The sequence below is a fragment of the Sapajus apella genome, unplaced genomic scaffold, assembly GCF_009761245.1.
Source record: "Sapajus apella isolate SASKATOON/1434 unplaced genomic scaffold, GSC_monkey_1.0 scaffold5, whole genome shotgun sequence".
Lineage (NCBI taxonomy): Eukaryota > Metazoa > Chordata > Mammalia > Primates > Cebidae > Sapajus > Sapajus apella.
Genome location: NW_022436945.1, coordinates 42,991,466 through 43,017,063, shown reverse-complemented (window position 1 = coordinate 43,017,063; position 25,598 = coordinate 42,991,466). Strand labels below are relative to the sequence as shown.

The 25,598-nt window shown below is 39.4% G+C and overlaps 1 protein-coding gene and 1 pseudogene across 3 annotated transcripts in view; both read right to left on the bottom strand.

Annotated features, from left to right (window-relative positions):
• Positions 1 to 25,598, bottom strand: part of POLR2B (RNA polymerase II subunit B) — a 55,179-nt gene that overhangs the window by 5,926 nt on the left and 23,655 nt on the right. For 2 of the 3 annotated variants that reach the window (XM_032274314.1, XM_032274315.1), the window contains 15 exons: positions 22,606 to 22,802; positions 22,340 to 22,459; positions 21,058 to 21,244; positions 19,299 to 19,442; positions 18,916 to 19,055; positions 18,703 to 18,814; positions 10,301 to 10,455; positions 8,798 to 8,996; positions 8,331 to 8,499; positions 4,744 to 4,840; positions 3,185 to 3,279; positions 1,863 to 2,113; positions 1,692 to 1,781; positions 1,350 to 1,457; positions 175 to 288 (listed from right to left, as the gene is read on the bottom strand). In XM_032274314.1, the coding sequence (XP_032130205.1) occupies positions 175 to 288; positions 1,350 to 1,457; positions 1,692 to 1,781; positions 1,863 to 2,113; positions 3,185 to 3,279; positions 4,744 to 4,840; positions 8,331 to 8,499; positions 8,798 to 8,996; positions 10,301 to 10,455; positions 18,703 to 18,814; positions 18,916 to 19,055; positions 19,299 to 19,442; positions 21,058 to 21,244; positions 22,340 to 22,459; positions 22,606 to 22,802 (2,178 nt within the window). Of the gene's footprint in view, positions 1 to 174; positions 289 to 1,349; positions 1,489 to 1,641; positions 1,782 to 1,862; positions 2,114 to 3,184; positions 3,280 to 4,743; positions 4,841 to 8,330; positions 8,500 to 8,797; positions 8,997 to 10,300; positions 10,456 to 18,702; positions 18,815 to 18,915; positions 19,056 to 19,298; positions 19,443 to 21,057; positions 21,245 to 22,339; positions 22,460 to 22,605; positions 22,803 to 25,598 lie in introns of those variants that run through there. The other variant, XM_032274316.1, reaches the window with a different exon arrangement.
• On the bottom strand, positions 24,868 to 24,966 carry LOC116548901 (annotated as a pseudogene).

Here is a 25,598-nt window from a genome sequence, read left to right as displayed (position 1 = left end):
TTTTAGATCTTTGTTCTAATCATGCAGCTGTGTTTACTTTGTAAAAATTCATCAAGCTGTACACTTCTATATGTGCACATATTATACTTCAACAAAAGGTTATATCGTTTCGAATAAAACTACACACATACAAAAAACACAAGTGACAAATTACTACTAAAAGAGCAAATATACCTCATTTCCTCTGAGATGATAGCCATAATCGGATAAAAGATTAGAAATCTTCTGCACGTTAACAGCATCATTAAATGGAGTAGCATCACCAATTTCACCCTTGTTAGCTGATACCTTTTTTATAAAAAAAAAATAAAAGTACTCTTTAAAATGTTGCTTCAGTCTGTCTCCCCCAAAAGTCATATATCAATAAAAATGCATTCACATGTTTTTTAAACACTATTTTTTTGAGACAGAGTCTCACTCCATCGCCAGGCTGGAGTACAGTGGTGCGATCTTGGCTCAGTGCAACCTCCGCCTCCTGGGTTCAAACAATTCTCCTGCCTCAGCCTCCTGAGTAGCTGGGACTACAGGTACATGCCACCACGCCCAGCTAATTTTTGTATTTTTAGTAGAGGCGGGGTTCACCATGTTGGCCCAGATGGTCTCAATTTCTTGATCTCGTGATCCGCCCACCTTGGCCTCCCAAAATGCTGGGATTACAGGCATGAGCCACTGCGCCCGGCCTTTAAAGTACTTTTAAAATTTGAAAGTATTTATTATTTTAAGTATTTTTAAATTCAAACATTTTGAACTCAAAATTCATGCTATGGAAAGCTGTGATATATTAAGGTTCATTTTATTATCTTACACAAAATATTTACAACAAATGAACTTGCCTGAAGAAGAAAATCTCAAAACTCAATTATAAGTCTTCAAATAGAAATTAATCCAGTACTTCAGATGGCTCAAGGAAGATGACATTTTAATGCCCTAAAACTAAGCCATCCATATGCTAGGCCATTATCACTTTACCTTAAAAGAATCTTTAATAACAGAAAACCTCCACTGCATACAGAGTTGATAATGGAACTATAAAGTTTCATACTGAACTAACCATCAACAAATTAACTCTTCATCTATAGAAAAGAACCAGTCATAAGGATAACCACATATGTAAGTACTAGTTGGATGGTGTATATCTCACAAAAATTCTGACTTGTCTGTAACTTTGCAAATTGCCAAAAAAAAATGGCAGAATCATAACCAATTTGAAAACAGAAAAATAAGTCTCACACTAGCTTTTTACAAAGTTGAGAGAAATCTCAACTGGCTCAAATTTGAGAGAAATCACCTACAATAGTTTTAGAAAAAACATCAGCTTAGAATCTTTATTTTTGAAGAACATCTCTTACCTTCCCTTGAAGGCATTCAATTAAGTGACCAATAGTCATACGAGAGGGGATGGCATGGGGATTTATGATGATATCAGGGGTGATACCTTCACAGGTGAAAGGCATATCCTATAAAGAAAAGTTTTAAAAGAGACTTAAAGATACATATATGAAACTAGAACTGACACCCCCTTCCAACTGAACTACTGTATATCCCAAATTCTGTTTCAACACGGTAAGTTCATAAAATAAAATCCAAAAGTTCAACCTTTATCATCTTCGGGTTCTTAAAGCAAATTTTGATTTTAAAAAAATGTTTAACAAAACTGTGGTTTGGGTGTGAGGAAGATCGAAGATACCCACCTCTTGTCTATACTGAATACCACAAGTACCCTTTTGACCATGTCGACTAGCAAATTTGTCTCCAATCTGTGGAATTCTAACAGAGCGTACCTAAATTCATATAAAAATAAGTTAGTTAAGTGGATGTGGTTTACTTTCTAAAACTAGCTACATAAACAAAGTTGTACTCACCCTTATTTTACAAAATTTATATCCTTCCTGGTTGAGAGTTACCATAACCTGATCCACAATGCCCGTCTCACTAGTTCTGAGAAAAGTGCTACAGTCTCTCTTGGTATAGCGTCTATTAGTGCTCTCCAATTCGTCTTCATTTTCAGGCAAGGTGACTGTTTTGCCTATAATAACATCATCTCCTGATACACGAACCCCTGGAGCTATCAAACCATCATCATCCAGCTTGTCATAAATGGCATGCCTCATGCCTGTGAGGAAACAGACATGGAATGTCACTTAATCCCCAACAAAGATTAAAAAACATATACATGAATCAGTTCCAAGTCAGAGAGAAGCTTACAGGAATCTCTTGACATGGTCTAGATTCATGGAATCATACCCTTATTCCAAATATTACAAACTATTCTGACTCCATAATACCACAGTCAACACAGAAAAAAAAAAAAGGCTATGAAGAAAAAGAACACTGGAATAAGCATTGGGAAAGCAGATTCTTCCATGACAGATATTTATCAAGTGACTTTGCATATGTTTTTTGCCACCTTCTCATTTCTATATTACAAGAGAAAGAATATCTCTGCCAACAGTGGATACAGGAGAAAAAAATTTAAATTAGAAAGAGAAAGAATATGGATGCCCTCTGCACACATCCTCCCACAGAAATTGTGGATTTCATCTTAACTCAGTCTTAACTGCACTGGACATCAATTCACTACTACACAGAACCACCCAATGGAAGGGGAATAATAGGAAGATGCCAACAATCAAAACAAAATACATTTTACTTCATGCAATGCTATTCAGTGTCAAAGCTACTGGTGGTATTGCATTTCCCTGGAACATCCCATTCGTCGCACTGCATAAGCAGTTTTTAAGTGTCTGAAAGTTTGAGCTTTCTAGAAGAAACAACAAATGCTAGGTATCACCCCTTCTCACTAGTTATTTTTTAAATGTTTACAAATGTAGCTGAACAAATATTATGATCACACCATAATTTGGAAAGGAGGGGGGATGGTATGAAGTATGTCCCCAGAAATTACATGACTTCTCTGATTTCCTAAACTTCCTCCTCAATGCAGGGCCTACCAGGAAGGAAGGTTTATAGCAAGCTCACTCCTAGGTGCAAAGACTTTTATCAAACACACATATTTTCTTAGATGTGAACTTCAAGAATAACATGAAAACATACTTCCATTGCACAAAAAAATTGGTGGGGGAATGGGGGCAGGGCACAGAATGACACAATGCATCAAAATCACTTAGGAAAACCACAGTAAGTTAACTTTGGAGTTCATAATTTAAATGTTAGTGTCACTTACCCTGGCATGTTTCACGTGTAGGCTTCTCAAAAACTTCTTCTTGATCAAATCCTTTTTTAGACTCCTGTTCTTTGTATGAGCGATAGAATACAGACCTAAAAACACATGGTTCTAAAGGTAAAGTCTACTTTCTTTTAACAAAAGGGCTGAGACTATACCAACGATTTCTCATTTAATTAAAATTTGGGAGACAATTTAAACTATGAATCTGGGACAAGAGTAACTGCATTAAGGGTTAAACTCTAAATACTATCACATGAGCTATACATGTAGCATCTAACCCATAACCTTAACTACTTAGAATTTTTTTTTTTTTTTTTTTTTTTTTGAGACGGAGTTTCACTCATGTTACCCAGGCTGGAGTGCAATGGCACAATCTCGGCTCACCGCAACCTCCGCCTCCTGGGTTCAGGCAATTCTCCTGCCTCAGCCTCCTGAGTAGCTGGGATTACAGGCACACACCACCATGCCCAGCTAATTTTTTGTATTTTTAGTAGAGACGGGGTTTCACCATGTTGACCAGGATGGTCTCGATCTCTTGACCTCGTGATCCACCCACCTCGGCCTCCCAAAGTGCTGGGATTACAGGCTTGAGCCACCGCGCCCAGCCAACTACTTAGAATTTTATGTCAAAATGGAAAAGACCCAGGGTCAATGAGCCCAACCTCCTATACAACATAAGAATCTATTACATAACCCTGAAAAATGGTCACCGAGGTTCTACTCAAACACTTCCAGTGAGAAGTTTTTACACAGGCCAAGCACGGTGATTCACACCTGTAATCCTGGCACTTTGGGAGGCCAAGATGGGTGGATCATCTGAAGTCAGGAGTTCGAGATCAGCATGGCCAACATGGTGAAAACCTATCTCTACTAAAAATACCAAAAAAAAAAAAAAAAAAAAAAGCTGGGTGTGGTGGTACATGCCTATAATCCCAGGTACTTGGGAAGCTGAGGCAGGAGAATCTCTTGAAACCTGAGAGGTGGAGATTGCAGTGAGCCGAGATTGCACCACTGCTTTCCAGCCTTGGCAACAGAGTGAGACTCCGTCTCAAAAAAAAAAAAAAGTTTTTACATTAAGCCATAATAGCTATCCCCTGACTTCTAGTGCTATCCTTTGAAATTACACAGAAAAAGGAAAATCCATCCCCTCCTCTTAAGTCTCAGTTTTTAAAACAATCTTTATATGCCATGAATCTGAGATCCGTTTGTCAATAAGACAATCAAGCTGAAGCATAATGGAAAAAAAGAATGAAAACATACCATAATTTTCGCAGTAGTTATCTATGTATTCTAAGTTATTTTTATTTCTTCTTTGGACATTTCTATATTATCTAAATGCAAATGTATATTTCCTTACCAAAAGAAAGGCTCAAAATATTAGCATTTGAAAATTCTGTGAGAGATACAAGGAAGTAGCATCTTCAGTTGTTTGTGACCATCAACCAGGCCTTCTGCTTTCTGGAGTAGGGTGTAAACTGTATTTTTAAAACTTTTTCTGAATAAAAAACTAGTGTTTCCACTGTATCTGTGTTTTGACAAATTTACAAAATACTAACCTGAAGAAGCCGCGGTCTACAGCTGAACGATTCATGATAACAGAGTCTTCCTGATTATATCCAGTGTATGATGCAATGGCCACAATTGAGTTGATGCCTGCAGTGAATTTAAGAGCGTACATTAAAACATCACCTGGAAAACAAAAAACTGTCCTTTCTTTAAATCAACTTTAATTAAATCATATTTGCCATAAATGCTTGGGTGTCTGTTATCATGGTAACTGTCAAAGTCTACTCCTCCTGGAATAGCAATTTGTGAGGCAACTATTCTGATAGCTAAATGTCTCATACAAGCAAATCCTAAGACCAGTCACTCCCAATGTATCTATTCTTATAGTGAGTGATTATACATATATGTCACTTCCTATTTAGAAACTGCCTCCCCAAACCAAGTTTCATGATCCTCACAGCAACTCTGTGCCATAAACTAGATAAGCATTATTATTCTCATGAATCACAGCAGTGAATTAATAACCTACTCATGATCCCAAAACTAATCAGCAATAGGCTCAAGTCCTAGCTCTTTGTCTCCTGATTTCTGATTTTAGGTTTGAAACTGGTACTATCCTATTCCCCTCTCCTTATGCCAACAAGAAAGTATCATATCTTCCCCACCACAATGAAATTCTTAGTTGCTGGGCCAAAATACTTTGTTTGGTGAACCCATAAAATAACTTGATATTCAGAACCTACATATCTTCATGAGGAAACAACAGTCAAACCTAAATTGAAATACAATGCAAAAATAAGTTTCCTGAACTCATCACAAATGTCAAAGTCATGAAAGACAAGAAAAGACTGAGAAACTGTTCTAGATTAAGGAAACTAATGAAAAATGCAATTAAATGCAATGCACAATTCTGGATTAGCTCCTAGACCCATTAAAGATATCTTTAGGCCAGGCGCAGTGGCTCACACCTGTAATCCCAGCACTTTGCGAGGATCCATCCACAAGGTGGGTGGATCACAAGGTCAGGAGTTCGAGACCAGACTGACCAACATGGTGAAATCTCATCTCTACTAAAAATACAAAAATTAGCCAGAAATGGTGGCATGCAACTGTAATCCCAGCTACTCAGGGGGTGAGGCAGGAGAATCACCTGAACCTGGGAGGCTGAGGTTGCAATAAACCAAGATTACACCACTGTACTCCAGCCTGGGCAACAGAGCAAGACTCTGTCTCAAAAAAAAAAAAAAGATATCATCAGGTTTGAATACAATAAAAGTTGATTTTTCAAAAAAATAAAAATATCACCAGGACAACTGGCAAAATTTGAATTGGGACTGCTGACTACATGGATATCAATGTTATCCTGACTTTGATGGCTGCTCTGCAGAGAAGGTCCTTGTTCACAGGAAACACATACTGAAGAATTATAGAGTGATACAGCTTTATGCCTGCAACTTACTCTCATGTGGCTCAGGAAGAGCAATAAAAAGGGAGAAAATAGAGCAAATGTGGTAAAATGTTAAAAATAAACTTTTTTTAAAGATGGTATGATGGGCTGGCCGTAGTGGCTTACATCTGTAATCCCAGCATTTTGGGAGGCTGAGGTGGAAAAAATCACTTGAGCCCAGAAGTTCGAGACCAACCTGGGCAACAAAGTAGATCCTATCTCTACAAAAAATAATTTTAAAAATTTTTAAATAAAGATGCCACGATGAAGTCAGGAATTAACAGAACTGCAGTCCCTGCCAGCCATGCCTCTTTGCATCATACCAGTACCACAGAAACATTTGCTTTCAGTATATTTATTTTCTTCTCTAGCCATAAAGAAATTGTATTATCTAAATGTTGGAGAAAACATGGCACTGCAACCACAGCCCCAAGATATGTGCATACTGTGAGGAAAACCTAACAGATTTTGCTTTTCTAGACAAGAGGAACCCCTTGTGGAGGATTCTGAAAATAATTTTAACCTGTAAGAATTTCCTATCAAAATGTTAGAGCTCCATTACAGTACAATAAAGACAAAGTCTATTAACAAATAACAAACACATTCAAAGCCAAAAGTCTTAATACAAAAAATAACAACAGTACCAAAGAACTCTACTATCTCCCTTAATAGTCAACACTCATATCCTTCATATTTCTCTTCATCATTTTACCTACTGTCCAGTAATCTCCTGATAATCACCTACAAACCCGGGATTCCCCTCCTTATCAGCTACTTCTCAAATATTCTTTCCTGATTCCTCTTCCTGGTGTCTAAAATTGTCTGCCTCTGACCTTTTTCTCATTCTAAATTCTCCTTAGGCAACTTCATAGTAATCTATAATTATAATTAATATATTTAAAGTTTTACATCTTTAGACTTTCTTTCAAATCATGTTTGCAACTCACTGTTGGAAGTTCTGACTTAGTGTTCTGACACTAAGACACTAACTCAAAATCAACATATCCAACACAGAATTATTGTCTTACCTCTAAAACCTCTTTCCCCTTCTAACATGTTCCCAATCTTATTCCCAAACCTATTAATAGCAGCTCTCTTCAATCACCCAAGCCACAAACACCAACTCATATATATATATATATATATATATATATATATATATATATATATAATTTCTTTTTTTGAGACAGAGTCTCGCTGTGTTGCCCAGGCTGGAATGCAGTGGTGCTATCTTGGTTCACTGCAATCTCCGCCTCCTGGATTCAAGCGATCCTCCTGCCTTAGCCTCCCAAGGAGCTGGGACTACAGGCACCACCACCACGTCCAGCTAATTTTTTTTGTATTTTTAGTAGAGACAGGGATTCACTATGTTGGCCAGGCTGGTCTTGGAACTCCTGACCTTATGATCCGCCTGCCTCAGCCTCCCAAAGTGCTGGGATTACAGGCGTGAGCCACTACACCCAGCCTCATCAGCAATATTTTCAATTCCTCTCTTCCTGTTTTACATTCAACAAGTCACCAAGTCCTATCAAGTGTATTTCAAAAGGCATCTTACCCACCATTCTTTTTCATTTCTTTAGGACCCTGCCATTTCACATTCAGACTACTGCAAAAACCCCTAAATTATCTCCCTGCTAATACAGTGCCCTTTATGCCGCTGTCAGGATGGTTCTCCTAAAACTAATTTCTAATTGTATTACTTCCCTGATCCAAAAGATTGGATGGGTCTCCATTTTTGAAATGAAATTCAACCTTTTCAGGCTCTCTCCATACTGGGACCAAGCTTTCACTCCCATATATTTACACTCTACCCACACTAAGCTGACGTGACTAACTGTACCCATTTCTCGTGTCTTTATCCATCTAGGCCCATGCTTAAACCACCTCTCAAATGCAAATACCCCTTCACCAATTTTGCTCCAATCTAAAATGCCACCTTCTCCATGAAATTGGATCTAGACTTCCAACAGGAATTAATCACTTCCATCAATCTGTGCTTCCAAAGAACTCTGTACCTCCACCATAACACTTTCCACATACCTACCTTTTTATATGTTCATGTTTCCCACTATATTATAAATTCCATTAGAACAGGCAGTATGTCATATTTTTTTAAATCCTCCCAAGCACCCAGAAAAGTGCCTTAAACATGGCAGGATCTTAAATAAATTACAGCAAAACTGACCATACCTGCTGGCAGCTCTCTAAATCGTAGATATTCCATGGACCGTGTAGTCACAAGTGGCTTTTGAGGATAATAGAGAACATGGGCCAATGTGTCCATGCGAACATGGAAGTTGGTGATGTAAACTCCCATAGCCTGCTTACCCATAGCAGACTGGTATGTGTTTCTAGGGGACTAAACATAAAAATGAAAAGCAGAATCAACAAAAAGTTACTATCACTAACGGAAAAGACTCTGACAATAAATCAAAAGAAATATGATTGGTAAAATTCCTTTTTTCAAAAACAGTAAGTAATAACCATTTGGAATAATCAATTGAAACACAACAGCAAGTATATCAAATGCTGATTCTGTAGGAGTTCATAGCTTTTCATTAAACGGCTTTTTCCCTCCAGATAAGATTATATAGTTACTTCCAATTTTTATTACTTCTCCCAATTCCTCATACAGGTAGACAAAAAGTGATACCAACCTGGTTATGATCAGGAAAGGGAATAATAGACGCACAGACACCAAGGATCATTGATGGATGAATCTCACAGTGTGTGTATGTGGAACAATAAGCTACTTCTTTCTCCTGTAAATCATCTGGAGTCATTGCAAGCATCACTGTTTCTTCTTCCAGAGTATCAATATATTCCACTACCCCACTGGCCACAAGATCCTGCCAACTAAAAAAGAATTCACTCAATTTTCCATTTCCTAAAATATTTTAACTATCCCTCCTACTTAAAAGTATTCCCATATTTATATTTACTGACCAGCACAGTTACATGATTAACAGTGAAAAAGATAAGCTGCTGGAGAATAAGGACTGGTAGAATATACACCTAACTGTTACCAGTATTTACTCGTGAAGAAGAGAGTATAAATTGGAGGGCAATTTTTTCGATTTATTATATATAGTTTGAATTATTTTTACATTAGCATAACTATACACTCATATTGCAAAAAAAAAATATTTAACACAGCTTCATCTTTTTACTAAATTTCTTACATTATTCATATTATGTCATATTACACGCAATGTATTATATTTAGGTTATATAGGTTATTTCTCATTATTACTACTAATAGATTTTAACATATCACAAACACTTTTTTTTTGAGACAGAGTCTTGCTCTGTTGCCCAGGCTGGTACAATCAAAGCTCACTACTCCTGGGCTCCAGTAATCCTCCTGCCTCAGCCTCCTGAGTAGCCAGACCACAGGTGCGTTCCACCACATCTGACTAACTTTTTATTTTTTGTAGATATGGGAGTCTCACTACATTGCCCAGACTGGTCTTGAACTTCTGGCCTCAAGCAATCCTCCCACCTTGACCTCCCAAAGTGCTGAGATCATAGGCATGAACCACCACACCTGGTCAATCAAAAGACTTTTAAGATTCAACAGAATTCTATTAATTTTCTTGCTTCATAATAAAAGTTAAGAAAAACAAATGTGACTCCTACGAGTACAGAGATTTCTGGGGGCAATAAAAGTATTCTAAAATCAGATAGTGGTGATGGTTGGACAACCTTGCAAACATACTAAAAACCACTAATTGTATACTTTTTTAAAATGGTTAACTTGCCGGACATGGTGGCTCATGCCTATAATCCCAGCACTTTGGGAGGCTGAGGCAAGAGAACACCTGAGACCAGGAGTTCAAGACCAGCCTGGCCAACATGGCGAAACGCTGTCTCTACCCAAAATACAAAAATTAGCCGGGTTTGGTGGTGCACACCTGTAATCCCAGCTACTAGGGTGGTTGAGACCAGAGAATTGCTTGAACCCAGGAGGCAAAGGTTACAGTGAGCCAAGATCAGATCACTGCACTCCAGCATGGGCAACAGAGTTGAGGCTGTGTCAAAAAAAAAAAAAAATTAAAATTAAATAAAATATTAAAAATAAAAATAAAACGGTTAATTTATGTTAAGTAAATTCTATCTCAATTTTTGAATACACACATTTTCCCACTGCATGTTTTTACCTGTAGTTGTTATATTCTCTCTCTTTCAATTGATCAATATGCCTCTTCTTCAAAAGTAACTTTTGTTTTTCCACAATCAGAAGTGGTCTACAAATACGGCCTGCATCTGTATAGATCCGAATCTCCCTCTCTCGAATATCTCTGATCATAGAAACCTATATATATAAAAAAAAAGTCTCATGAATTTTTATTTTCTCTTTATTGTTAGACTTAGTTAAAAATACAATACAAATCCTACTAAGTTTCTGGAGCAACGAATTTGTCAAGTCAAATGTGCAAATCTTAGTTTACTATTGTTTAACATATTAAAAATTTAAGTATAATTTAAAATTTTATGAATGAAAAATCTAACCTTGGCAATAATATCTAATGATAATGTCATCCAAGTTAACGTAGGAAATATTTTTTCAATGCCACAAACACGAGTATATGACAATTTATTTTGGCTCTTTGCTGATTACATATATCTCACCCTGTAACCTTTCAAACACCAGCCCCTATATCACTTTGCCTTGACCATACTTTCCCAGTCATTAGCCTGACTTCTCATACCCACCATCAGACAAATGGCCTATAGCCTAGCTATCTAACACAGTGGATATATGGTTTCACCATGTTGGCCATGCTAGTCTTGAACTCCTGATCTCAGGTGATCCCCCCGCCTCAGCCTCCCAAAGTGCTGGAATTATAGGCACGAGCCACTGCAAACGGCAATTAACCATTTTTTTAAAAGTATACAATTAAAGGTTTTTAATATGTTCACAAGGCTGTACAACCATGACCACTAATTTTAGAATACTTTCATTGCCCTCAAAAAGCTCTGTACCCTTAGGAGTCACATTTGTTTTTCTTTTTTTTTTTTTAATATTACTCAGCTGTTTCCTTTATATAATCCTGAATGTAGCTGTTTTTTTAAGTTTTATTATGAAGTAAGATAATTACAGGATTTTGTTTAAGCTTAAAAGTCTTTGATTGGCTAGGTGTGGTGGCTCATGTAGCCACATGTGACTACTGACCACTTGAAATGTGGCCATTCTGAACTGAGATGTGCTGTTAAGTATAAACTACGTAACGGCTTTGAACAACAGTACCAAAACAGAAGAAAAAGAATGTAAAATAGTTCATTAATAATTTTTATATTAATAGAATGTTGATGTAATACTTTGGGATGTATCAAGTCAAATAAAATATGCTATTAAAGGCCGGGCACAGTGGCTCACACCTATAATCCCAGCACTTTGGGAAACCAAGGCGGGCAGATCATCTGAGGGCAGGAGTTCAAGACTAGCCTGGCCAACATGGGGAAACCCTGTCTCTACTTAAAATAGAAAAATTAGCTGGGTGTGGTGGTACACACCTATAATCCCAGCTCCTTGGGAGGCTGAGATAGAAGAATCAATGAACCTGGGAGGTGGAGGTTGCAGTGAGCTGAGATCATGCCACTGCACTCCAGCCTGGGCAACAGAAAGAGACTCTGTCTCACAAAAGAGACAAAAAAAAGCTATTAAAATTACTTTTATTTATTTCCTTTTTAATATGATGGCTGTAAATTTTAAAATAAAAATATTTCTATTAGACAGCACTGGTCTAAAAAATATATTCCTAGAAAATATCAAAAATAAGTTGGGTTTTTACAATACAAAAATATTGTAAAAAAAATTTACAATAAAGAACAAAAGAATTATTAAAAGAGGCTGGGCACAGTGGCTCACAACTGTAATTGCAGCACCTTGGGAGGCTGAGGTAGGCAAATCGCTTGAGTCCAGGAATTCAAGACTACCATGTTACTAGGGTAACATGGTAAAATCCTATCTCTACCCCAAAAAAGTATAAAAATTGTTTTATATTTTCTTCCAGGGTAGCTGACTGTAGTAGTCCCAATTACCCTGGAAGCTGGGGTTATAGTGAGCCAAGATCGCAACACTGCACTCCAGTCTGGGCGACACAGTGAGACCCCGTCTCAAACAAATAAATTTTTTAAAAACGAAAGAATTATTAAAAGCACTGCATGGAGTCTGAGATCAGCCTGGCCAACATGGCAAAACACTATCTCTACTAAAAATACAAAGATTGGCTGGGTGTGGTGGCACATGCCTATAGTCCCAGCTACTCGGGAAGCTGAGGCAGGAGAATCGCTTGGACAAGGGAGGCGGAGATTGCAGTAAGCCGAGATAGTGTTACTGCACTCCAGTCTGGGTAACAGAGCTAGACTCCATCTCAAAAGAATAAATAAATAAAAGCACTGTATAATTTGAAGTACCCATATTTAATAAAATAGCTCAAAAAGGAAACAAGAATTTCTAAGGAACTATTTTGATCTATTAATAATATATAATCTTGTAACGCAATGAAGAAATGAATTATCAGTGAGTTGGGAAACTGAAAAATAGATTGGTATTTTCTCACAGAAGTACTTTTAAAAAGTGAAATGACATCTGGATCCTCTTATTAAAGAAAAGATTGGGTTTAAGAAAAAAAAAAAAAGATTTAGATTACTCAGTATAAAAACCATGGTACACCATAAAACCTTGATCAGAAACACCAGCCAGACGTGGTAGCTCACGCCTGTAATCGCAGCACTTTGCGAGGATGAGGCAGGTGGATGGCTTGAGCCCAAAAGTTCAAAACCAGCCTGGGCAACAAGGAGAAACCCCTTTTCTATAAAAAACACAAAAGAAAAAAAAAGTCATGTGGGCATGGTGGCGTGCCCTATAGTCCCAGCTACCTGGAAGGCTGAAATGGGAGAATCACTGAACCCAGGAAGTCAAGGCTGCAATGAGCCGTAATCCTGCCACTGCACTCCAGCCTGGGCAACCCTGTCTCAAAAAACAAAACATCAAGCTTTTCTCCAAAATGAGTCAAAAGCCAAGAAAGAGAAAATGTTCCAAGTTCCTAGCCAACTGCCTGTCCTTAGAAAGTAATTTGAGGAGGCCAGGCACGGTGGCTCACATCAACATTTTGGAAGGGTCAGGCGGGTGGATCACCTCAGGTCAGGAGTTCAAGATCAGCCTGGGCAACATGCTGAAACCCCGTCTCTACTAAAAACATAAAAATTAGCTGGGTGCAGTGGTGTGTGCCTGTAATCCCAGCTACTAAGGAGACTGAGGCAGGAGAATCGCTTGAGCCCAGGAGGAGGAGACTGCAGTGAGCCAAGATTATGCCACTGCACTCCAGCCTGGGCAACAGAATGAGACTTTGTCTCAAAAAAAAAAAAAGAAAGTAAGTAATTTGAGAGGAGAAACACTGTGAGCAAAAATATCATTAGTATCCTAAAGTCCAAGAAAGATTCTGCTTTCAAATACCCTACCGTAAGTTCTTAGAAAACTAACATTCCTGATAGAATATAGCTCTACGGGCCAGGCGTGGTGGTTTATGCCTGTAATCCCAGCACTTTGGGAGGCCAAGGCGGGTGGATCACGAGGTCAGGAGTTCAAGACCAGCCTGATCAACATAGTGAAACCCTGTCTCTACTAAAATTACAAAAAATTTGGTGGGCATGCTGGCAGGTGCCCATAATATCAGCTACTCGGGAGGCTGAGGCAGGAGAATCACTTGAACCTGGGAGGCTGAGTTATAGTGGACATTGCACCACTGCACTCCAGCCTGGGCAACAGTGCAAGACCCCGTCTCAAAAAAAAAAAGAATATAGTTCTACGGTCCTTTTTTCTTTTTCTTAAATACAAACAGGGTGAAACCCCGTCTCTACTAAAAATACAAAAATTAGCTGCCCAGCAGCTAATTTTGATACGTTGCACAGGTTGGTTGGTCCTAAATTCCTAGCTTCAAGCATTCCTCCCACATTAGCTACCCAAAAGTATGCAATTACAGGCATGAGCCCCCACACCTGACCACTCTACTGTCTTAACAGTAAGAAGGTCATGCCGGGCGCGGTGGCTCACGCCTGTAATCCCAACACTTTGGGAGGCCGAGGCGGGTGGATCACGAGGTCAAGAGATCGAAACCATCCTGGTCAACATGGTGAAACCCCATCTCTACTAAAACTACAAAAAATTAGTTGGGCATGGTGGCGCATGCCTGTAATCCCAGCTACTCAGGAGGCTGAGGCAGGAGAATTGCCTGAACCCAGGAGGTGGAGGTTGCGGTGAGCCGAGATTGCGCCATTGCACTCCAGCCTGGGTAACAAGAGCGAAACTCCGACTCAAAAAAAAAAAAAAAAAAAAAAAAGAAGGTCGTAAATTGAGCTGTGCGTTCTCAAAGGCCAGAGAGTATCTTGAGTCCCACAGGAAATAGGTACTCTTTAGTAAGTCAAAACAGAACTGACAGGAAAGCCTTCTTAATAGGTACAACAAGCTAGAAACAGGTAAAATAAGGACCTCTGGTATCAGAAAATATGAAGAAAAAGTACTAGACTCCTGAAGAATATACATAATTCTCCCACTTAGAGCCTCCCAACATTGTTTTCCAACAGATTAAAATGCCTAGTCCAAGGACATAGGGTCCATTTATATGTTCAACATTTACTCAATTTCTACTATATATAAGACATGCTCAGAGCTGAAAATACAAAGTCATATTAAAACATGTTCCCTGCCTCTAAGAGGCCAATAGTGTAGTCAATGAGGCAGGCAAATAAGTTACTGTACGGTATAAGCATTTTCAGAGGTATTTCAGTAAAATACACTATTTATAGTCACAGAGATCTAAACTAGAGAGGTCAGCAAAGGCTATCACCCTCACTCACCAGCTGTTTTTTGTAAACACAGCTTTTTCAGTTATGTACTACCTATGGCTGCTTCTCACTATAACAGCAGAGCTACATATAAATACACACTGTAACAAAACCTGGGTGTGGTGCCACACACCTGTGTAACTTGGGAGCCTGAGGCGTGAGGATCGCTGGGGCCCAGGAGGTAGAGGCTGCAGTAAGCGATCATTGTGCCACTGCATTCCGGCCTAGGCACCAGAGACAGATCCTCTCAAAACAAACAAACAAAAAATACAGCCAACCTGGTGCATAGCTCCCAACACTGGGAAGCCAAGACAGGAAGAACTGCTTGAGCCCAGGAGTTCAAGACCAGCCAGGCAACAAGGTGAGAGCCCGCCTCTATTAAAAAATAAAGATATTGGCCCGGCACGGTAGCTCACGCCTAATCCTAGCACTTTGGGAGGCCAAGGCGGGCAGATCACAAGGTCAAGAGATCGAGACCATCCTGGCCAACATGGTGAAATCCCATCTCTACTAAAAATATAAAAATTAGCTGGGCATTGGTGGCACATGCCTGTAGTCCCAGCTACTTGGGAAGCTGAGATAGGAGAATCACTTGAACCTGGGAGGCAGAGGTTGCAGCGAGCCGAGATTGTGCCACTGCACTCCAGCCTGGTGACAGAGCAAGACTCTGTCTCAAAAACAGTCAAACAAAATAGAGAGAGTGAAAGAGAAAGAAAGATAGAGAGAGAGAGAGAGAATTTTGTTTTTTAAGCTTTCTCTTAGCCTTGCCTGCCTTCAAGTGAATCACACTTTTCCTGCCTTCAAGCTGTAAATAAGCCTAGGTCAAAACCCAGGGCCAGGCTGGGCTCAGTGGCTCACATCTGTTATCCCAGCACTTTGGGAGGCCAAGGCAGGCAGATGGCTTGAGCCCAGGAGTTCAAGACCAGCCCGGCCAACTAAGGCAAAACCCCATCTCTACCAAAAATATGAAAATCGGCAGGGTGTGGTGGCTCACACTTATAATCCCAGCACTTTGGGAGGCTGAGGTGGGCAGATCACCTGAGGTCAGGAGTCAACACCAGGCTGGCCAACATGGCAAAACCCCATCTCTACTAAAATTACAAAAATTAGCCAGGCATGGTGGCAGGCACCTGTAATCCCAGCTACTCAGGAAGCTGGGGCAAGTGAATCATTTGAACCCGAGAGGCGGAGGTTGCAGTGAGTCAAGATCATGTCACTGCACTCCAGGCTGAGCAAGAGAGCGAGACTCCATCTCAAAAAAATAAAAATAGAAATACAAAAATTAGCTGGGCATGGTGGTACACGTCTATAATCCTAGCTACTCAGGACGCTGAGGCATGAGAATTTCTTAAACCTGGAAGGCAGAGGTTGCTGTGAGCTAAAATCACAACACTGCACTCCAGCCTGGGAAAGAGCCAGACTCTGTCCCCCTCTCCAAAAAAAAGAAACTCAGGACCTGCTGCTGGCAAATGCCTAGAACAACCACTCTTCTCTGCTTTGTTAGATATAAAGGCCAGCTACTAGCTAAGCGTGTTCAGTTTCTGTCCAAAACCACTTTAATCCAAGGTGTAGATTTGGGAAAGTCAAAAGCCTGAGCTACATTCCTCAAACAGTATACTAAAACCCTTACTTGGGAGGCTAATAAAGTTCACACTGTATTGTTTTGTTTTGTTTTTGAGACGAAATTTCACTCTTGTTGCCTAGGCTGGAGCACAATAGCATGATCTCGGCTCACTGTAACCTACATCTCTGGGGTTCAAGCAATTCTCCTTCCTAGCCTCCCGAGTAGCTGGGATTACAGGCACGCGTTACTATGCCCGGCTAATTTTTTTGTATTTTTAGTCGAGACAGGGTTTCTCCATTTTGGTCAGGCTGGTCTCGAACTCCCAACCTCAGGTGATCTGCCTGCCTTGGTCACCCAAAGTGCAGGGAGGTGGGGTTTCACTATGTTAGCCAGGCTGGTCTTGAACTCCTGACCTCGTGATCTGCCCACCTTGGCTTCCCAAAGTGATGGATTACAGGCGTGAGCCACCATGCCTGGCCATTGGTACATACTTTAATCCCTCAATCAGGTTTGAGGTTACAGGCATGCGCCACCATGCCCGGCTAATTTTGTATTTTTAGTAGAGACAGGGTTTCTCCATGTTGGTCAGGCTGGTCTCGAACTCCCGACCTCAGGTGATCTGCCTGCCTCAGCCACCCAAAGTGCAGGGATTACAGGCATGAACCACTGCATCTGGCCTTTTGCTTTTTTTTTTTTTTTTGAGACAGAGTCTTGCTCTGTTGCCCAGGCTTGAGTACAACAGCGTGCGATCTCTGCCCACTGCAACCTCTGCCTCCTGGGTTCAAGTTATTCTCATACCTCAGCTTCCCAAGTAGCTGGGACTACAAGCACATGCCAAGACACCCAGCTAATTTTTTTTATTTTTAGTAGAGGCAGGGTTTTGTCACGTTGACCAGGCTGGTCTCGAACTCCTGACCTCAAGTAATCTGCCCACGTTGGCCTCCCAAAGTGCTAGGATTACAGTCACAAGCCACTAGGCCTGGCCTTATTGTAATAATTTTTTTAAAACCCATCCTAATCCCAAAGCACTTCAATATCCACCTAAATATAAAAGAATCTATTAGCAGTATATCATGTTTTATGAATGAATCTCTGGATTCAAAGGATAAATCCCAGATGGTTATTCCCTTTTTTTTTTTTTTTTTTTTCCTTTGGGACGGAGTTTCGCTCTTGTTACCCAGGCTGGAGTGCAATGGCACAATCTCGGCTCACCGCAACCTCCGCCTCCTGGGTTCAGGCAATTCTCCTGCCTCAACCTCCTGAGTAGCTGCGATTACAGGCACGCGCCACCATGCCCAGCTAATTTTTTGTATTTTTAGTAGAGATGGGGTTTCACCATGTTGACCAGGATGGTCTCGATCTCTTGACCTAGTGATCCACCCGCCTCAGCCTCCCAAAGTGCTGGGATTACAGGCATGAGCCACCGCGCCCGGCCGGTTATTCCCTTTTTAAAAGCATTCTCGGCTTTATAAAAAGATCCCCCAAAGAATTTTTACTTTAATATGAGTTCTAAAATATAGCTTAATAATTAAAGTGTGTCAAAATTTTTAGAAGCGTGTATCTAAAGATTAAAACAAGCCAAAAAGTTAAAAAAAATGAAAAAAAATTTTTCATGCTGCTTATCCGATAAAGACAAAAAAATAAAAAAGAAAATTAAAGTAAGCAATAACTTTTTTTTTTTTTTTTTTGAAACAGCATCCCACTCTGTCACCCAGGCTGGAGTGCAGTGGCTCAATCTCGCCTCATTACAACCTCTGCCTCTCGGTTTCAAGCAATTCTCCTGTCTCAGCCTCCTGAGTAGCTGGGATTATAGGCGCATGCCACCACATCCAGCTAATTTTTTTATTTTTAGTAGCGATGGGGCTTCACCATATTGGCCAGGCTGGTCTTGAACTCCTGACCTCAGGTGATCCACCCACCTTCGCCTCCCAAAGTGCTAGGGTTACAGGCATGAGCCCCTGCACCCGGCCTAGCAATAGCTTATAATTAAATTTACACTTTAGAGTTCAAAGGAATAAAGTTCAAAAAAAGGATGTCAATGCAAAGATAACATTCACTAAAAAAATTTAAAAGATAACTTTCACTAGTCATATGCCTGGTTGAAAAATCTTACAGACCACATCCTCTTAACTAATTAAAGATTCTTACCTCAGACACAATGATGTCCATCTGACGTCGCAATTTCCTTAGGGTATTCATGAGTTGTTCGGGATCTTTATGTATTCCAACCCAGCAGCCATTAACAAAAATTTTGGTTGCACTACAATGAAAAAGCAAAAGCATTTTACACTTAACAATTCTATACTAAGCTACAACTAAAGATTAACTATAGTTTAAAAAGCTAATTCCATCTTTACACACTCAGCAATAGCTGCAGGAGAAATTTCTTCCAAATTTTCCATACTCCATTCTTCTAAAAATTCCAGAATTGGAGATGGTTGAGATCCAACTGAAATATATGCCATTAAGGCTAAATTCTTCACAAGTCCTACAGCATGGCCCTAAAAAATAAACCAAGTATTAGTCATTCTGATGTTACAAGTCTATCAAACTTCTTTTCCATAAACATTTTTCCTTCAATGTGATTTCATGATTTATTCTTACCTTCTAAGAATAAAATTATAAATGATATCTTATTTCTAAACTGCTCTGTATAATTTTTAAAAGTCTACTTCTAAAAGTAATTATGCCCTACATAATTACTCACTGACTTTTTGTCTTGAATACAAATTCTAATGTATTACCTCTGGGGTCTCAGCAGGACACACCATTCCCCACAACGTATTATGCAACTGTCTTGGTTTTGCTAGCTTGCCATCTCTACCAATAGGAGAATTTAAACGACGCAGGTGAGAAAGAGTAGACGCAAAAGTCAGGCGGTTTAACACCTAGAAAAAAAATGACAAATCTTTAAAGTTTGGACATTTCTGTGATTCATACTATTACACTCAGGCAAAAGTTTGAACAAAAATGGCAAATACTTGGAAAATGAAAACTAGCTTCTAAAATATCCTTTAAATAAATAGCAGAGAAACACAAAACTGTGATTCCAGAATATGTAAGAGAAAAATTCATACTATTACACATTGCTTATCTCCTAAACAAGAACTTCTTTTCACCTTCTCGGGCTGTGCTAAGTACCTTTCTCCAGCATTCCCACAGAGCAGTAGTGCACATCTCTTATTATAATAGTTACCATGCCATGTTGTAATTATCTGTTTACATCTATCTACAAACATAGACTGTCAACTACGGAATATTGGGGATCACTGCATCTCCAGCATGTGGCAGAGTACCTGGCACATCATAAGTCCCAATAACAATTTCTTGAACTGAATTTGTAGTGTGGCATTTATCATAACACAGCACAGGGCATAATGAGCTACACATGAATGAACCTGTTTCCTCTGCTAGATGCTGATGAGCTCCTTGAAGGCTGAGATAGCATCATTCATGTTTGTCAACTCAGTATCACAAATATCAAATATACCCAATAAATCCTTACTGAATTAAAAGGAATTTAAATTTTAACTTTGCTATCAGCAGCCCCTCAAAATTTCTTAAGAGTATCTAGATTTCTAGGAATAAGGAGCTTGATATTGGTGTCTGAATGCCAAATCAATTGGGTAATACTGGTATAGGGTAGTTTAAACAAGGAAAGGTGGGGGAGATCCCCCTAAAAAATGGCATAAAGTACATTACAGGTATTCAATCATCTATGAAAAGCAAATATATAACATTAAAATGCATAGTGAGACACTCTTTAAAAAGCTTTTCTCCATTACTTCATCTGAGAATAGCAGTCCCTATATGTGTAAAAGACCAATACATAGAAACCAGTGTCTGCACTTTCCAACAAAGGAAGCAATGCCCATTTATTCTCTGGATTAACTTCTAATATGGAGCTTCTAAGACATAGAAATTTCACTAACTTCAACTGTCTCACCTGCTAAACAGCTACTTTAATTTGTTAATTGAATTTCTAAACTGCAAGCCAAAAACCTATCTTAGTAATGCTAACAGGTAATTTAACAGAACTTCATGTTCATAATTCAAAAGTCCCCAGTAGTTTTATATTTGACCAAGAAAGGAAAGCAATATAGACCAGGTGCAGTGGCTCATGCCTGTCATCTCAGCACTTTCGGAGGCTGAGGCAGGCAGATCACCTAAGGTCAGGCGAGACCAGCATGGCTAACATGGTGAGACCCTGTCTCTCCTAAAAATACAAAAATTAGCTGGGCATGGTGGCAGGTGCCTGTAATCCCAGCTACTCAGGAGGCTGAGGCAGGAGAATTGCTTGAACCCAGGAGGTGGAGGTTGCAGTGAGCCAAGATTGCGCCATTGTACTCCAGCCTGGGCAACAAAAGAGAAACTCTGTCTCAAAAAAAAAAAAAAAAGAGAGAAAGAAAAAAGGAAAATAATTTACATTCAACAAACAAAACAATCTCCTAGTCCTATAAACATGTTTCCTATTGAACCTGTAGTCGTAGTTGATACCCTTACCTGAGATACTCCAGCTCTGGCTTGATGAGCTTTCTTTTGATCACCCCAGTTTCCAGTAGCTAAAGAGTATTTTAGGCCATCAGATATGATCCGTGTTTTAATTGCCAACTCCAAGTTAAAATCCTTTCCTCGATCGATAAATTTTTGTGCATAGATCCGCACTTCTTTAAGTAAATTCTTAAACATACTGCAGAATAAAATGGTATTATTTTAAACATGTAAAGGTCTGTAACAAATATTGTCAACAGGACCAATACTGCAAAAAAAGTGTGGGGAAGGCAAGCAAAAATGGTTTGGGCAGAGTGAAAGTTGTTATTGCTCTTTTATGTCTAGTGCACAGACATACGTATAGTATATGAATATATATGGCAGGGGAGCAATTACGCAAAAATGTCAAAAGAGGAGGGGCACAGTGGCAATCCCAGCACTTTGGGAGGCCGAGACAGACAGACCACCTGAGGTCAGGAGTTTGAGACCAGGCTGGCCAACACAGAGAAACCCCGTCTCTACCAAAAATACAAAAATTAGCCAGACGTGGTGGCACACGCCTACAGTCCTAGCTACTTGGGAGGCTGAGGCAGGAGAATCACTTGATCTCGGGAAAGGGAGGTTGCAGTGAGCCAAGATCATGCCACTGCACTCTAGACTGGGCAACAAGAACGAAATTCCATCTAAAAAAAAAAAAAAACAGTCAAAAGAGGCTCCTTAGTGGGGCAGTATCAAAAAAAGGCTGAAAAACACTAATCTATAACATACTAAATAGCACAACACATGCAAAACACTGCTAATGTTATCCTTTTTATATTGTCTACATATTTCATTTTTGAAAATATCTTTTTTCCAATTATAGGAAACATGGGAAATATGAAAACATCAAGAATAAAATTAAAAATCACACATAATACCAATACTGCAAGACTATCACTGATAGTATTTTTAAATATTTCTCTCCAGCTTTTGTATATATGTGTACAAAAATACAAAAGCAGGACAAAATCCAATACCCTTAGGAAAACCAAGGCAATAATTCAGCTTTCTCAAACATCTTACAAAGCTACCAGAGGAATAAAGAAAATATAAACACATAATATATTTTCCTCATAAACTTGGCTTTCCTAGACATGAACCAAAACTAAATCTGAACAAGTAGCAAAAAGAATGTAGCTAACTTTATAAGCACCCAACGTGGGTGCCAATACAGTTTAGCCTGGCCATTTGCGATGACCAATGTCAAGTGAAATAAATCTCCCTGCTTTAACAACTTCATTATGTAATTCCTTACCCTCTAAATAAGAATGCAAGCAGCGGCCCCGCAAGATCCAATCTCTTGTTTCCATAGTGATCTCTGTCGTCTAGTTCTCTTCTACCCAAAGCTGCTAGAAGTAACCTATGAACCATGTATCTTAAAAAAAAAGAAAAAAAGAAAGAAAACAGTTCCAGGCTTTTTTTCTTGACTTATATGTCAAAAACATCATTTTTAACTTTAAGAAAAACCTTTATCTCAGCTATATCTTGATAAAGAACTTAAAACAATGAAATTTAACGTACCCCAAGAAATAGGCTTTTTTGGTCTCACAAAAATCACTGACACCAACATGAGGGAGCATTTCTTTTTGTAAAACTTCCTTTGCATATTTAATTCTTTTCTCTTTAGTAACACCAGGCTTTGCCCCTCTTGAACCAATGAAATTCAGTGCAACATTCTGTTCTTGGATGACAAAAGCTTCATCAAGAGAAGGTTTAACCTATCAGACAATTTAAATAAAAGTTATTTTCAAATTCATGTTGTTAACTTAAAATGAGTAAACTGCCACTTAGTTTATAACACACCAAACATCCCTACAAACCTAATAAAATATGCAAGCATTTTTAGAAAATCAAGAAATCACAAAATCTTAGGAGATACCTCAGAGATCTAGAGATCTCTGACGAAATCCACTCATCAGCACAGGTAACTATACTTTCTAGAAAATACAAATAATTCCATTATAAAAAGAGTATTGTGTGGCTCGGAGCAGTGGCTCATCTCATGCCTGTAATCCCAGCACTTTAAGAGTCTAAGGTGAGCAGGTTGCTTAAGTCCAGGAGTTTAAGACTTGTCTGGGCAACATGGCGAAGCCTTGCCTCTACTAAAACTACAAAAATCAGCCAGCTGCAGTGGCACACGCCTGTAGTCCCAGCTACTTGGGAGGCTGAAGTGAGAAAATCACTTGAACCTGGGAGGTAGAGGTTGCAGTCAGCTGAGATGGTGCCACTGCACTCCAAACTGGGTGACAGAGACCTTGTCTCAAAAAAAAAAAAAAAAAAAAAAAAGAGTACTGTTTCTTTTTTACATTTTACCAATGGCAAAATAAAGTTCCAGATATCTAAAATCAATTTACAGAAGTTTCATAGTCAAATTAAAATTCACTGAACTACAAATGGATAAATGTGCCAGATTGTTTTCAGTTTTGGTATTAAAAAATGTTTAGCCTGGGTGGGGTGGCTCACTCCTATAATCCTAACACTTTGGAAGGCCAAAACAGGAGGATGGCTTGAGCCCAGGAGTTCAAAACCATCCTGGGAAAGAAAGTAAGAACCTCAATCTACAAAAGAAAAATAAATTTGTAATCAGTGTGCACCCTGGATATAAAAAAAGATTTAAATTAAACCCAATATTTTGCAAAGGAGGCTATTTTTATTTTATTTCATTTTTTGACAGGCTCTCACCCTGTTGCCCTAGCTGGAATGCCGTGGTGAGATTCTGGTTCAATGCAGCCTCAACCTCCCAGGCTCAAGAGATCCACCTCACTCTCCCAAGTAGCTAGGAGTACAGGCAACACCACCACATCCGACACACCCAACTATTTCTTCTTCTTTTTCTTAAGAGACAGAGTCTTGCTTTGTGGCCCAGGCTGGAGTACAGTGGCACAATCTCGGCTTACTACAACCTACGCCTCCTGGGTTCCAGTGATTCTCATGCCTCAGCCTCCTGAGTAGCTGGGATTATAGGCATGCATCTCCACACCCAGCTAATTCTTCATTTTTTGTACAGACGGGTTTCTCCAAGTTGCCCAAACTGGTTGCCCAAGCTGGTCTCAAACTCCTGGCCTCAAACAATCCACCTCAGCACTCAAACAATCCTTTCAGCACTCGGCTTCCCGAAGTGCTGAAATTACAGATGTAAGCCACCGTGCCAGCCCAAAGGTTTTTTTTGTTTAGTTTAGTTTTGTTCTGTTTTTTTGAGATAGAGTCTCGCTCTGTCTCCCAGGCTGGAATACAGTGATGCGATCTCGGCTCACTGCAGCCTCAGCCTCCCGGGTTCAAGCGATTCTCCTGAATACCTGAGACTATAGGCGCACACCATAATGCCCAGCTAATTTTTGTATTTTTAGTAGAGATGGGATTTCACCATGTTGGCCAGGATGGTCTTGAACTCCTGACCTTGTGATCCGCCTGTCTCAGCCTCCCAAAGTGCTGGGATTACAGGTGTGAGCCACCGTCCCCAACCCAAAGGTTATTTTAAAAGCATACTGTGAAAGAGACCTGCATTCCATTCCTGCCACTATCTGTGGCCTCTGAGAAGGCATGTAATGGATTTCCTATCTACAAAAGGGTTACATAAAATAATTGCTAAGTTGCACACCAATTCTAATATTCTAAATTCCCAACTATACACAATAATGAGCACAAGAAATAACTCTGACCTCTGTAAGTACCCTTTGATCTTATCCCAGGCACTGAAATGCCTTTCTTGCCCTTGATTTCCTGTCTTTTTATCACTGATCCATAAATTTTTTTAAAGACAGGTAGAGGACCCAAGGGTCAAACAAAAATATGAAACACTTCTCGAATTTGTATATCATCCTTATACAGAGGTGTGTTAACCTCTATATTGTTCCAGTATTAGTATATGTGCTACAAAAGCAAGGACCATTCCACAAGTTTAAACATCAAAATTCCAATCAAGGAATCAAAGATCAGAAAAAAGCCCGGTAACCAGTCAAAGCAAGGCCACAGATAGTACTGTAAATCAAAGGGATACTTTTTTAAAGGAAATTGCCATTGTTGTTAAAAAAAAACTATTTTGTTAAAATATAGATTAGAAAAAAAGGAGTAACAATAATAATGTACTTCTGGAAGAAAAAAAGCAGTTTTATGAAGTGAATGCTTGACTCAGAGACTTGTAAAAAATGGCCTAGGCAAAAAAAAAAAAAAAAAAATTGGCCTAAGCTTCCTAAGTGCTGAAAAAACAAACAGTAATACTCAAAGAGATAACATACATAATGCATATCATATTTTTCACTTTACTATGTAAACTTCAGGTTGGGGCTGGGCACTGTGGCTCATGCCTGTAATCCCAGCATTTTGTGAGGCTGAGGAGTGTGAACCATTTAAGCTCAGGAGTTTAAAGTCAGCCTGGGCAACATGGCAAAACCCCTTCTCTACCAAAAATACAAAAAGTTAGCCAGGCATGGTGGTGCATACCTGTGGTCCCAGCTACTCAGGAGGCTGAGGTGGGAAGATTACTGGTGCCCCGGAAGTCGAGGCTGCAGTGAGCC